The sequence below is a fragment of the Mandrillus leucophaeus genome, unplaced genomic scaffold, assembly GCF_000951045.1.
Source record: "Mandrillus leucophaeus isolate KB7577 unplaced genomic scaffold, Mleu.le_1.0 Scaffold273, whole genome shotgun sequence".
Taxonomy (NCBI): domain Eukaryota; kingdom Metazoa; phylum Chordata; class Mammalia; order Primates; family Cercopithecidae; genus Mandrillus; species Mandrillus leucophaeus.
In genome coordinates this window covers 2,163,992-2,178,655 of record NW_012102843.1, presented here as the reverse complement: position 1 = coordinate 2,178,655, position 14,664 = coordinate 2,163,992, and the positions used below count along the sequence as shown (strand labels likewise).

The following is a 14,664-nucleotide window of genomic DNA, read 5'->3' as shown; positions in this document are numbered from 1 at the left end:
CAAAGCGGAAAAGGGAAAGGGAAAAGGAAAAGGGAAAGGGAATCAAGTGGCTTGCTTACCTTGATAATTTGGGTGTCATCTTTTTCTGACTTTTCATCTTTCACTTTCCAGGCCCTTTCCTTGTCAGGAGTCTGGGATGGAACAGCCTCAACCCACTCATCTTCAGAGCTCTAAGAACATTTAGCATGTAAGTGAAAATCTCAAATTTGCATACTTTGATATAAAAATTCTGTGCTGTTAAGTGGTAGAAATTCAACATCCTAGAAAAAAATTCTTACACTGTATTTCCCCTTTACAAAATGACATTGAAAGTTTAAAGAGCCAGGTGCGGTGGCTCACACCTGTTATCTCAGCACTTTGAAAGGCTGAGGCAGGCGTATTACTTGAGGTCAGGAGTACAAGACCAGCCTGGCCAACATGGTGAAACCCATCTCTACTAAAAATACAAAAAAGTTAGCCAAGCATGGTGGCGCACGCCTGTAATCCCAGATACTCAGGAGGCTGAGGCAGGAGAATCACCTGAACCCAGGAGGCGGAGGTTGCAGTGAGCTGAGATCGTGCCACTGCACTCCAGCCTGGGCCACAGAGACTCCGTCTCAAAAAAAAAAAAAAAGAAATTTTAAAGGAAAAAAGCATATAAACCCACTAGTTTGAGTTAAACCCACAAAACACAACCAAATTATTTTTATTTTCTTATCCATTTATTATCAAGACAAGAGAAGGCAAAAAAAAAAAAACAAAAAAACAAAAACCAAAGATGGGAACCGCCAAGTAGAGAACACACTTCAGCACAGAGCTTCAGAGACTACCAACATCAAATAGTTACTCACATCTCTGCTTCACTAGAACAGGGGAAACAACACCCAGGTAAATGAGTTTGCTGTTTGCCCCTAAGTTTCACATTTTGAGATTTCCCTTGATCTAAAACTGCAGATAACATTATCTTCTTCAACACCCTCCTGGAGCTTTATACCAATTCCTATATTCTCAGCAAATGATGTCTTCTCTTACCTCATCAAGAAAACTGGGGCCACCTTATCTTCCTACCCACCCCCAACACATTTATGGCTGTGCCTATCCTTATTTCCAGTTAACTCCTCCCGTTTAAGGCAGATCCTGCTCTAAAGATTTTGATATCAACTCTTTCTGTTCCTCCAGGACCTTGCTCCATCCATTATCTTCTCCTCTCACAGCATCAACCAAAGATCCCTAATGGTCTAGAAATATGCTCAAGCATTTCCCATCCTTTTTTTTTTTTTTTAAGGAGGGAAAAGGGACCTTCCTTGACCATATATATTCCTCCTCTAGCAGGAATTAATCTTCCAGCTTCCATTCTAAGATGAATTTCTTGAAAGAGTGGCCTACATGCACTGCCTTCACACTCTCACTGTCATACATTTTCTCAAAACCGTACAATATATCTACTGTCCCCATTAATCTACTGAAACATCTCCAAACTCACCAATGGCTTCCACTGTGCCAAATTCAACAAAACATTTCAGTCTTCAGCTCTCTAGACCTCTCTGCTCAATACAACTCTGTTGATGACTCACTTTCCTGGCTTCCATGACACCTCTCAGCTCTCCCACTCTTTGTTTCTTCTCCATTTCCTTCATGAACTCTTCCTCCTTTGCTCAGCCCTTAAATATCCATGTTATTTGGGGTTCCATTCTTTGCCCATGAGATTTTTTAATCTCTAAATATTCCCTTTGGGTCGTTAAATCCATTCTGATGGCCTGAACTACAATCAGTTGTGCTGATATCTTTCAAATTTGTCTAATCAAAGTTTCACTGACTATCTACTGTAGTTGGAAGGCATGCTAAACTCAGTAAGAATAGAAAATAAAGCCATCATCTTCCTCTACAAAATCTACTCCTCCTTGTATATTATTGAACTGAGTTATCTGGAACAACCACCCACTTAACCAAGTCAGAAACTCAGGATCATGTTACCTCACACATTCAAGCCTACCATTTTCATTTCTAAAATATTTATCGAATATACCATACAGTGAATACATGATTACCACAGAAGCCTACCTCTATCCCCGGCCACTACTGATTAGTTCAAAGGTAGGCAACCGACCCGATTCATATCAACCCGAGCCATTCCTCAGGAATCTGAAATCAGGTCTGAATGGGCTTATCTAAAACTAAGAACTGGAAAGGCACTGGAAGATGCCATTTCTGTCATGAGAAATAGAAATCAGCAAAAAAATTTTTTTAAACTAGAACTCAGTGTAGGGGAAATGAAAAATGGCAAGAAAATTGCAAAAACCATTCACAATTCTAATTCCAGCTATTCTCGAAGCCTAGCTGCATTCCTGCATCTATATGTCCTATGAGAATTTTGTACTCTAATAATAAACCCTCCTTTTTGCAAAAGCCAGTTTAAATTTAGTTTCTGTTACCTGCAACCAAAATACCAACCAATATTCTCTTCTTTGATCCTTAAAGTAGCAGCCCTAGATCAGATCTTATCTCTCACCTAGACAACTGATTCCAGGAGACCAAATTAGTCGTCTGGACTCCAGTCTTTCCTGCTCCCCTTCGTTCTCCAACCCCTCACTCCAAATACATTTGGAGTAATATAAAGGGAACACCTGACCACTGTACTTCTCTTCTAGGGTTTCCCAGCACAAAGACTGCTAGTTATTCCTCTTCTTTCCTACCAACAGAATCTCATTTTATTTGGAGAAGTAATATACTTCCCATGCTAGAAAGTGAGGCCTTATGATCAAGTGTCCATTTAGATGTAAACAAAAGTATTTTATGGGACTTTCTGGAAGTCAAGTTAAGAAAAAAAGAGCATCCTCTTTCCTGTTATCTGAACTAAGATGCAACATTGTAAGGATGATGGAAAAGCAAGACAACAGAAGCCTGGGTTCCAGAAGACCATACTAGCCCTAGACTTTCTACCTGACTTATTTCATACGAGAGAAAAATGAACTTCTATATTGTATAATCAATGGCTATTCTGAGATTTTCTAATAAATGCAGCTGAACCTAATTAGATGATACATTCCCTACTGAATAAAGTCAAAGCTCTTGTTTTACAAGGCCCTATCAATTCTTACAGTTTCATCTCCATTCACCCCCTCCTCTTGTTTTATAATTTAGTACTATCAAATTGCTTATAGTTATATTTACATACATACACACATACTCACTTTCATATTATTTCATACTTCCATGTCTCTGCTCTCACAATTCCTTATGCATGAAATGCCAAGCACACCTTTATTTGCCTAATGCTTACTAATCTATCTAGTCTCAATTCAAGCATCATTTTGTCAACAAGTTAGCAAATGAAATCCCTCTTAATACCCTGTACTACCATGGCATCATGTTGGATGGCATGCTAAACTCAGTAACAATAGAAAATAAAGCCATCATCATCTTCTACAAAATCTACTACAAAATCACATTATTAACATTATGTATCTATTTATTCAATTAGGAAATGAGTTTCCCAAAGGTTTTAAAAAAATGTTTTTATATTCCCCATGTCTAGAACAGTGTCTGGCAAATAAAAAGCATTTGATAAATGCAAGCTGAAATTAAATGAAATGCCTTTTTCTACTCTTTCAATAGCACTAGTCAGAAACTTTAAGCAGTAACCTACACTCATTTTCATAATTATGCACTCACTCACCTTACCACTTCAGCAAAATTAATGCTCCCCATGCTACGACTTTAGTTCTCTTGCTAATTTTAGCTTCTATCTCCATTTTACCTTGAACTCATTAACGATCAAGTTTAATATGCCTCCTGACCTAACACAGCCTTCAGGGCTCTCCTTCTCTTGTGCAGCCTTCAGAATTAACCACACCCCTAATTCTATCTAGTGGTCAAAACCTAGAAGGTGGAACTAAGACAGAAAAGTGCTACCAGCAAAAATCAAGGGACCCTGAGGACTTCTGCTTCTGTCCATGACAAAGTGAATGGCATCAGACTAGAAATAGATACAAATTGGAATAAAAATGAACACTACAATCTCTACAGCTGTTTGTCTAAAGGCACATTCCAGACTGTGGCATAGTGGGGTAACCCAAGCAGAACATGAAAACATCACTGAGCCAAGGAAACAGAATTCGAACTCTGTGAAGGCTGAGACAAAGTACAGTTGGGAAGCTACACAGAGAAAGAGTGCCAGAAATCTACTTGAAGGACGCGTGGAGTCTTTAAAGAAAGGCCAAGCTGAACATGCTGAGGATGAGAGTCCACAAGGTCAGGCAAAGAAAAATTACCATGGAGAAAACAATTACCAAAGAGCTGTAAGCAGAACAATCCCCAGAGCTTACAAAGGGCTTGAAGACATTCTAGTTCCTACCATCCAGAATAAAGAAACCTCGCTGAATATCCATGACAATCAGCAGAGAACCCACAAGAGTCATGCCTTAGTAGAAAGGTTAAACCAGCCCTACAGTAAAGCTATTCTAGATGCACATGAACAAAACTTAAAAACAAGCCTTGAAAAGGATTAAGCTAATTCACAAGTCATTAACTGTCTGCCAAAAGAAAACTCAATACCCTCTAAAGAGGTCAACAAAATCCAGCAGTCACAATATAACTTTCATAAGGTTCAGCATCCAATTAAAAGTTACTAGACATTCAAAGAAGCAAGCAAATGTGACCCATATTCAAGAGAAAAATCATTCTCTTGAAATGATTGAAGAGATAATTGAAACAGAACAGGAAAAAACAAGAGAGAATAAAATAGCAAACCAAGACTATAACACAGCTATCATAAATATGTTCAGGAAAGGGAAAATGTAAACATAATGAGGAGATAAACCGAAAAACATTAAAAAGATCCAAACGAAACTCCTAATGACAAAAAAAGATAAAATAAAATAACAGTGCCTGAAATGAAAATGTCACTGGATAGCGATAACAGTAAGCTAGACACAGCAAAAGAAAAGGCCAGTGGGCCAGGCACAGTGGCTCACGCCTGTAATCCCAGCACTCTGGGAGGCTGAGGCAGGCAGATCACGAGATCAGAAGATGGAGACCATCCTGGTCAACATGGTGAAACCCCGTCTCTACCAAAAATACAAAAAATTAGCTGGGCATTGTGGCGGGCACCTGTAATCCCAGCTACTTGGGAAGCTGAGGGATGAGAATCGCTTCAACCCAGGACGTGGAGGTTGCAGTGAGCTGAGATCGTGCCACTATACTCCAGCCTGGCAACAGAGTGAGACTCCATCTCAAAAAAAAAAAAAAGAAAAGAAAAGAAAAGAAAAAAAAGCCCAGTGAACCTGAAGCTCATGACATAGCAATAAAATATACCCAACCCAAAGCACAGAAAGGAAAAAGGCTAAAAAGAAAGTGAACACAGGCTCATCAACCTGTGAGACATTATTTTAAGGAGACTACCTAAATCAGAAGGAACAGAAAAAAATACTTCGAAAAAAATACCCTGAAAATTTCATATTTGATGGAAACTGTAAACTCACAAATCAAAGCAGCACAATGAACCTAAGGCAGATGCTACACTCTGAATGTTTGTGTCCCCCACCAAATTCTTATGTTGAGATCCTGACCCCCAAGACGATGACAGTAGGAGGTAAGGCCTTTGGGAGATGACTGGGAATGGGATTAGTGCCCTTATAAAACATAGCCCAAGAGCACTCTGCCACATGAGGTTAGACTGAGAAGACAGCCATCTATGGGGAACTGAACCCTCAACAGACACATCTGCCAGCACCTTGATTTTAGACTTTCTAGCCTCCCAAACTGTGAGACGTAAGTTTCTGTCACTTATAATCCACCCAGTTTGTTTTGGAATAGCAGCGCAAATGAACTAAGACAGCAGAATAAACACAAAGAAATCAACACCAAGACATATCACAATTGAGTCACTGAAAAATAATGATGAAAAAAAAGCCCTAAAAGCATCCAGAATAAAAAGGCACATTATATACACAGAAAAAAAGATTAAAATGACTACAGAATTCTCAATATGTACAATGCAAACCAGAAGACAATGGGATGACATTTTACAGTGCAAAAAAAAAAAAAAAAAAGACAACACTATAAACTTAAAATTCTGTGTCTAGCAAAGTATCTGAAAAAATGAAGATTGCTAGTAAGAACTTCTGAGTTTGTGGTAAAAGAAAAAAATAAAGAATGAAGATGAAATAAAAGAAATCTTCAAACAAAAGCTGAGAGAATTCAATGTCTGCAAATCTATATTATAATACACATTAATGGAAGTTCTACAGACAAAAGGAAAATGGTATTAGACAGAAATTCAGACCTACATAAAATAATAAAGAATATCAGAGATGATAAATCTGTGGGTAAATATAAAAGACTTTTTTCACGTGTGTAACTTATTTAAAAGATAACTGACTAAAGTAAAAATAAGAAGAATGACATTAAAAATTATAAACAATGTGAGTTTATAACAAATGTGGAAGTAAAATATATGACAACAATAGCAAAAAATATAGTAGGAGAAAATGGAATATATTTTGGAGAAGGTCTAATTATAAAAGTAAAATTATATATTATTTGAAAGTTGAGTATGGTAAGTTAAAATATGCATAAGACTTAAAGCAGTCATTAAAAATAAATAAGGTATATCTAATAAGCCTATAGCAGAGATGAAATGGAATGCTAAAAGACACTCCAAAAGAAGGCAGGAAAAGGAAGGAACAAAGGAAAAAAGAACAAACAAAAAATAGATATGGAATAACAAGATGGTAGACTTAAACTCATCCATATCAATTATTACATTAAACATAAATAATCCAAACCAGTACTATTCAACAGAATTTTTCTATACCTATACTGTCCAATATAGTAGCCACATAAATTTGGCTGATATAATTTTAATGAATTTTAATTAAAAATTTAAAAGCCATATACAGCTACCAGATTAGAGAGCACAAAAAACACCTAATTGAAAAGTAAGAGCTGTGAGCCGAGACTGCACCACTGCACTTCAGCCTGGGTGATAATGTGAGACACCATCTCAAAAAAAAAAAAAAAAAGAGGCCAGGTGCAGTGGCTCACATTTGTAATCCCAGCACTTTGGGAGCCCAAGGTGGGAGGATTGCTTAAGGCCAAGAATTTGAGACCAGCCTGGGCAACATGGCAAAACCATCTCTCTACAAAATATATATAGATCATAGGCTAAAATATAAAATGTCTCAAAAACGTTTTAAAAACTGAAATTATACAGAGTATAACAAAATAATAATGAAATCCAAAGTCAATAACCAAAAAAACCTAATAAAATCCACAAATATCTGGAAATGTTAAAACTCATATATACTTAAAACTCATATTCCGGACGTGGTAGTGCACCCCTGTAGTCCCAGCTTTCACCAGGCTGAGGTGGGAGGGTCACTTCAGCCTGAGGGGTTGAAGCTGCAGTGATCTACTGCACTCCAGCCTGGGCAACAAAGCAAGACTCTGTTAATCAACCAATAAAATAAAAAAGAAGAAATTGATAGGCTAGCTAAAAAAAGCAAGACCCAATTACACACTGCTTACAAGAAATACACTTTCAATATATAAAAAACATACATTAAAACTAAAAAAATTTTGAAAAGACGATGAAAACACACAAAGAAAGAAAACTGAAGAGGCTTTATTAATATGAGACACAACAGACTTCAGACAAGAGTATTACCAAAGATAGAGGAAAACTTCATCACAATAGTCAATTCGTCAAGGAGCCGTCTATGTACCTAACAAAGCTTCAAAATACGTAAGGCAAAAACTGACAAAACTGAAAGCAGAAGTAGGTAAAACCCACAAAACAATTAAGAGATTTCAATACTATTTTCTCAGTAACTGACTGAACAGGTGCACAGAAAATCATTAACACTAAACTTACTAGTATAAATCAACTTTCCCTAATTGACATTTATAAAACACTATACCTAACAACGGCAGAATACATACTCATTTCAAATACATACGGAATTTTCACCAAGAAAGATAATAGGCTAGAAAATAAAATGTCTCAAAAAACTTTTTAAAAACTGAAATTATACAGAGTATAATAAAATAATTAAATTCAAAGTCAATAACCCAAAAGAAGACTAGTAAAATCAAATAGTTGGAAGTTTAAAAACTCAAATATATCCATGAGTAAGAAAAAGTGAAGTAAAAAATATTCTGGATGGGACAGCAATGAAAATATAACATCAAAGTTTCATAGAGATACAACAATGCTAAGAGAAAAATTCATAAAATAAACACACATTAGAAAAGAAGATTTCGAATCAATGGCGATGCATTCATCTTAGAAAGTTAGAAAAAAAAGAGCAAATTAAACACAAAATGAGTATCCACAAAGAATAAATATAGTTTAAATCAATGAAATAGAAAACACAACCAGAGAAAATTCAAGGAAACTAAAAGGCAATAAATAAAGATTAATAGAACTGATAAGCCTCAAGATAGACTGATGGAGGAAACAAAGAGAAAATAGAAATTACCAAAATCAGTAATGAAACAGGGGATGTCACTGTGGATTCCGTAAACATTAAAAGAACAAAGGAAATACTACAAACAACTTTATGACAATAAATTCGACAATTTCTATGGAATAAATTCCCAGAAAAACTGAAATTACTAAAACTAACTCAAGAATAAATAGAAAACATTTAACACACCTATTAAAGGAATTAACTCTGTGGTTAAACCCATTCCACAAAGAAACTCCAGGACCAGTTTCACTGGCGAATTTTAACACTTACAGATGCGAAAAAAGCACTTACTGAATTCAACACTCATTCAAGATACAAACTCTCAGAAAACTAGAAATAGAATGGCATTTCCTTAATCTGAAAGGGCATGCATGAAAGTCCCACAGCAGACATCACGCTTAAATGTAAAAACCTGAATGCTTTCCACCTAAGATAAGGAACAAGGCAATCATGTCCACTCTCACCACTTCCATTCAACACTATTTTTAAGTCCTAGCTACTGAAATAAGGCAACAAAAATTAACAAAACAGGCACAGAGATTGAAAAGAAAAAAGTAAAAGTCTTCTTCACACATGACATACCATTTACCTAGAAATCCTAAGAAATCTAAAAAAGCTGCTAACACTAGTATTAGTAATATTAACAAGGTGACAAGACGCAAGGTAAATACATCAAAAGCAGTTTTTTTCATTTTTCTTTTTTTTCTGACCCTAATGTTTCAAAATCACTTCTATAATTATATACTAGCTGTAAACACATTTATTTTAAAATTCCATTTACAATAGCACTTCCAGAAAACAAAATAGAAAGAAATACAACAAACGAAATTAAGACCTCTACACTAAAAACTTCAGAATATTTTGAGAAAAATCAAAGAAGACATAAATGGATAGAGAGATGTACCAATGTGCATAATGGATTGAAAGAATATTTTAACATATCTATCTCCCAAAATTCCTTCCAAAAGGGAAAATTCAGCCTTTTCAACAAATGATGCTAGTAAAACTGGAAATCCATGTGGGAAAAAAATAAACTGACACTACATAACATAAATTAACAATATTAATGGATTCTAAATAAGCAAAAAAGCCAAAGCTATAAAACTTTGAGGGAAAAAAAATAGGAGGCCAAGCAGGGTGGTTCACACCTGTAATCCCAGCACTTTGGAAGACTGAGGCAGGAGATCACTAGAGCCCAGGGGTTCGAGACCAGCCTTGGCAACATCATAAGACTCTATGTCTACAAAAACAACTTTTTGTACTACATCTGTAGTCTTAGCTAATTGGGCTGCTAAGGCAGCAGGACTGCTTGAGCCCACGAGTTTGAGGCTGCAGTGAGCCATGATGGTGCCACTGCACTCCAATGTGTGCAACACAGTGAGGCTCTATCTCTAAAATAAAAAAAAATTTTTTTTTTAAATTTAGTAATAGCATAAACACAGGAGAAATCACAATCTTCAGGTGTGTAAAAATTAGGATACCAGAAGCACTAAGAAAAAATGATGAAAAACAAAAAAGAAAATATTTAATAAATCAGATTTCATAAAGGAAGACACAGAATGCCCCATGGGGACTTAAAATGATGCTCTACATCCTTTTTCTTCAGGGAAATACCACACGATGTAACACACAGTAGAACAGCTAAAAATTACTAAGACTGACAATACCAAGTACTAGCAAGGATGTGGAATTCCTCGGTGACTCCTAGTGCTACAACGGCCTCAGAGCAAATGGACAGGCGGTGGGGAGGGGCAACTGGGGTAGCTAAGGGAGTGTTTGCACCACCTCTCCCCCAACCCCAGGCTGCACAAAGTGCAGCTCCAAAAGAGACCCTGTCCTTCTGCTTGAGGAGAGGAGACAGAAGAGTAAATAGAGGACTCCGTCTTGCATCTTAGATACTAGCTCAGCCATAGCTGGCATCCACTAAAGAGACCTTAGGTCCTGAATAACCAGCACCAATAACCAAGTACTACATTGTGGCCTTCACTGTGAACATGAGACTTGCTGGATTCAGGTGAGACTCAGCACATTCCCAGCGGTGAAGGCTATGGGGAGAGCCTCCTTCTGCTTGAGAAAAGTAAAGCGGGCTTTGTCTTGCACCTTAGGTACCAGCTCAGCCATAGGGTGGTAGAACACCAAGAGGGATCTTGGGGTCCCCAGCCCGAGTCCTTGGTTCTTGGATGGCATTTCTGGATCTGCCCAGGGGCGACCCACTGCCCTAAAGGCTGAGTCCCAGGCCAGGCAGCTGACTGAAGAGTTCTCGGGCCTTACGGGAACATCAGTGGTAGCCAGCCAGTACTACCTGTGGGTCTATGGCGATGGCTACCCCCTCTGCCTGTGAAAAGGGGAGGGAAGAGTGGGAAGAACTGCCATTCATGGGTTGAATGTCAGCTCAGCCACAGTTCAACGGAACACCAGGCACACTTCTAAGGTTTTTGACACCAGTACCTGGGTCCCTGATGGCACCTCTGTACCCACCTCAGGCCTGGGGGAACTTGCCACCCTGAAGGAAAAGACACAGGCCTGGCTGGCTTCACCACCTGCTCATTGCAGAGCCCCAGGGCCTTCAGTGAACACAGGCTGTAGCCAGGTAATTGTTATAGCAGGCCTTGGGCAAGATCCAGTGCTGTGCTTAGCAATAATTCCCAAATCACATCCCTATCCTCTTAAGCTTTCTCTGAAATTCAAGATCAGTATTTCCAATATTTCCTGGACATCTCCAAGTAGATGTCTCCCAGATATTTTCATATCATAACTAGTAATTATCTTTTTTAAGTTTTCTTGTATTTTAAGTTCCCATAAGTTATACATTCAAATACAATGTTCTCAAATAACTGCTTTGATTAATTTTAGTACATACTTACTGATGAGCTATCAGATGACTCATTGTTTTTTTCATACTTCTGTTTCTTGCTCTTTTTTTTCTTCTCTTTCTTTGCTTTTTTTAAATGCTTGTTTTTCTTCTTTTTCTTCACAGAGTGTTCCTACAATCATTTTGAACAGGCAAGAAAAGAATTTAATTTCATCTTAATTTAAAAGGATGTATTTTGAGAGAAAAAAATCCACATTCTAAAAAACTTTAAATCTTTGATGAAATAAGACCAAGAATATGTCTAAATAAATAAAATATTTCAGGAAATCTTAACACACCTTCTATAATATATGCACTATCAATAAATCATATAACTGAGCCTTCTTACCAGAAAAATACTGGGAAAATTTTGGCTTTATTTGTAGATTTATGTGACAAATATAATCAAATAAACACATATATACACAAACATGTATACATATGCATCTATATACACACAAACACATATACATATAATATCCCTCTATGGTCCCCCCAAAATTTTACACAAGACTATTAGGTCATAAAAAATATAACAAGATAGCACAAACTAAAATTATAGTAAGAGGCAAGGGGAAGGAGCAGGGATAGGGAAAGGGAAGATGTTGATCAAAGGATACAAAGTTTTCATGACACTAGAAATAAGTTTTAGTGATCTATTACTGATGACCAGTTAATAATAATGTATTGTCTACTTCAAAACCATTGCAGAATAGACTTTTAATGTTCTCACCACAAAAAAATAAGTTGATGAGGTGATGGATGTGTTCATTAGCTTGACTGAATCTTTCTATAATGTATACATAGATCAAACCATCACATGTACCCCATAAATTTACACAATTATTTGTCAATTAAAAATAATTTTTTAAAAAATTATAGGAAAACAGACTTGAGACCTAAAAAAATAAGATACAATAAATACATAAAGCTTAAAATGCATAAATTTTTAGGCCTATAAGCTTGCTATAGTGGGCCAGAAATTTGAAGCTAAGTCTTCTACTAGCCAACTCAAACAAATTTTGAGTCATAATGTCCAAAATATTACAATATCTTCCTTCTGCCAAAGAAATGAAACTATTCAGCAATGCCAACTATGTGATTGATATTCTGTAACTCATGAAAACATTCTATAAAATTATTCCTCCAATATTAACTTGAATAAGTGCAAAAAAGGACAGATACCCTTACATCAAGTAAACCTGTTAGTATTCACCTGTGAGAACTGTTCGAGTCGCTCATTCACATCAGGTAGCATCCATGTATCCTCACCCCGAAGTCGCTTAAGTTCTTTACGCCTTTCTTCTTTTTCAAAATTGGCTTTGGCCTACAACCAAAAAAAAAAAAAAGACAAACTAGCAATTGATCCAACTGCCTTTCACAAAAAAAGGAAAACAAAAACCTCTGGCATTTTTATATAAAAACATTAACTCATGAATGAATGTCTATTCCTTGCCAGGAATTTGCTTCTCCAGTGTGAAAAAAAAAATTAAAAAACAAAACAAAGCAAAAATCTCTCCTTCTGCATTTCCAATCTCCAGTGATTTGAGTTACCAAGCAGAGAGAATCGAGGGACTGAGTTCATGTCCTCCCCTCTCTCTAAGCTCCCTACCTCAATATGACTTGGAATCCCTTTTTCCTTCACCATTCCCATGCCTTACACTTGCACTTTTGCAACAGTTAGACCTCCATGCCTTCAATATGCAATGCCTGTACCCCAATACTCAGCCCCCAAAATGCTTCAGGAAGAATCATCTTTGTAGAAAAAAAAGATCATACTGGTAATTTTTATTCATTCTTCAATGACAGTCAAACAAAGCAAGTTTTTCCTAGGAAATCATTCCTACCCTCTCTTTCTTTCCCTGTAATTCCAAAGCTGAATTTGATCCTTTTCAAATTATACGCATACCTCTACTATAAGATTTATCTCAGCTTACGAACCTTACTCCCTCCAAAAACTGCTTGAAATACCAAAAAGGATGACTTATAAATATATATGTGTGTGTGTATATATATGTGTGTGTGTGTGTATATATACACACATTACATATGTTGAAATTAGGAAACAATACCAACATTTTACCTATCCAAGATTAATCGCCCATTCTTCCGCTTTAAAATCTGGCTGTAGTCATTTTCTCTTTAGAGTCTCCTCTCCCTCCTCTCTGCTGGCTCCTACTCATTTGCATTTAAGCTGGTTTAAAACTCTTCCAACTTAAATTTGAAAAAAAAAAACCCTCACTGAACTCTCTCTTGATCTCCAACTACAACTTTTCTCTTTCATTGCCACATTTCTTACATACTGAATAGATTGTCAGATAATTCAGTAGTTTACTTTCTCCATTCTTTGTATGTTACCTCTATGTATCTGAAGTTTAGAGAGAAATACAATGTTTCGCGATCTTTTGTGAGAGGCTAAATATACTGAGATTCGTATTAACTTTTGTTTGGATTGGTAAGAGCTTACAGTAAGTCTGGAATTGATACTAATAGAGACAGGAGAAGCAAATGTCAAACTGAGTCTATTTAAGTGTGCCTTGTATGTGTTCCTGAAAAAGGAAAATTTCATTTCAGATACGGTAGCAGCAATGGCTGAGGCTGCGAGACATGCTGGCAGAGTCCTTAAAAGCCGCAGGGGACCTATAAAGTGTGCAGTCCGAGTGATAGAAATATAAAGAATGGATAACTTAAAAGGTAAAGAAACTTGGGGAAAAAAAGATCTCCCTGAAAAGAGAATGAGCATCTAGCACCTGCCAGAACATCTAAAAAACCGGTAGCTACAAAAGGGTTTACCGGAATTGCAAAGGGAGACCTCACCCAAATTAAGGTGAGATTCCGTACTGACGAGGTGAGGGAAGGGATGGGTGGGCTAGCTTAAGGGAACCCTCAACTCCCACAACGCTAAATAACTACAAAGGCCTCAAAACAGAGGTACCTGGCGCAACACCTCGGCCCTGGCATTTCGGGTCTGTTCCTTCCGCTCTTCGATACTCTTCGCACTTTCAAATCTACCACTAGCAGCCGCCATACTTGTTGCCATCGTAAAGCTAAGAAGCCGTAGGGAAATTCCAGTTTACGACGGTCGTAATTTAATAAACAAACCGGGACTTCCGGACCCGAGGAAGGAGGAGCACTGCTCCACCGACGGGGCATGCGCACATCTGAGGGCTTTTAGGGTTAGGATTACTGCCCCCCGGGTTTTAAAGACCCCAAGAATCGTGGAGGGTTTAATTCTTTCGGGTGCTGGGTTCGACTGTGAGCAGGATTAATACCCGAATACATTTATTATGTACTTTGCACTATATTAACAGCTTTCTCACCGATTTCGTCTTTAAATCGCCTAAGTTGCAAGCTCCTGGAAGT

The 14,664-nt window shown here is 37.2% G+C and overlaps 1 protein-coding gene across 1 annotated transcript in view; it reads right to left on the bottom strand.

The window, feature by feature from the left end:
* CWF19L2 (CWF19-like 2, cell cycle control (S. pombe)) overlaps nucleotides 1-14,384 on the bottom strand; it is a 119,591-nt gene extending 105,207 nt beyond the window's left edge. Inside the window, exons 1-4 of the mRNA XM_011984756.1 lie at nucleotides 14,237-14,384; nucleotides 12,518-12,628; nucleotides 11,315-11,434; nucleotides 60-170 (exon numbers count right to left, since the gene is read on the bottom strand). Coding sequence (XP_011840146.1) covers nucleotides 60-170; nucleotides 11,315-11,434; nucleotides 12,518-12,628; nucleotides 14,237-14,341 — 447 coding nt within the window. The 5' untranslated portion in view covers nucleotides 14,342-14,384. The remainder of the gene's footprint in view (nucleotides 1-59; nucleotides 171-11,314; nucleotides 11,435-12,517; nucleotides 12,629-14,236) is intronic.
* Nucleotides 14,385-14,664: the final 280 nt, after the last annotated feature.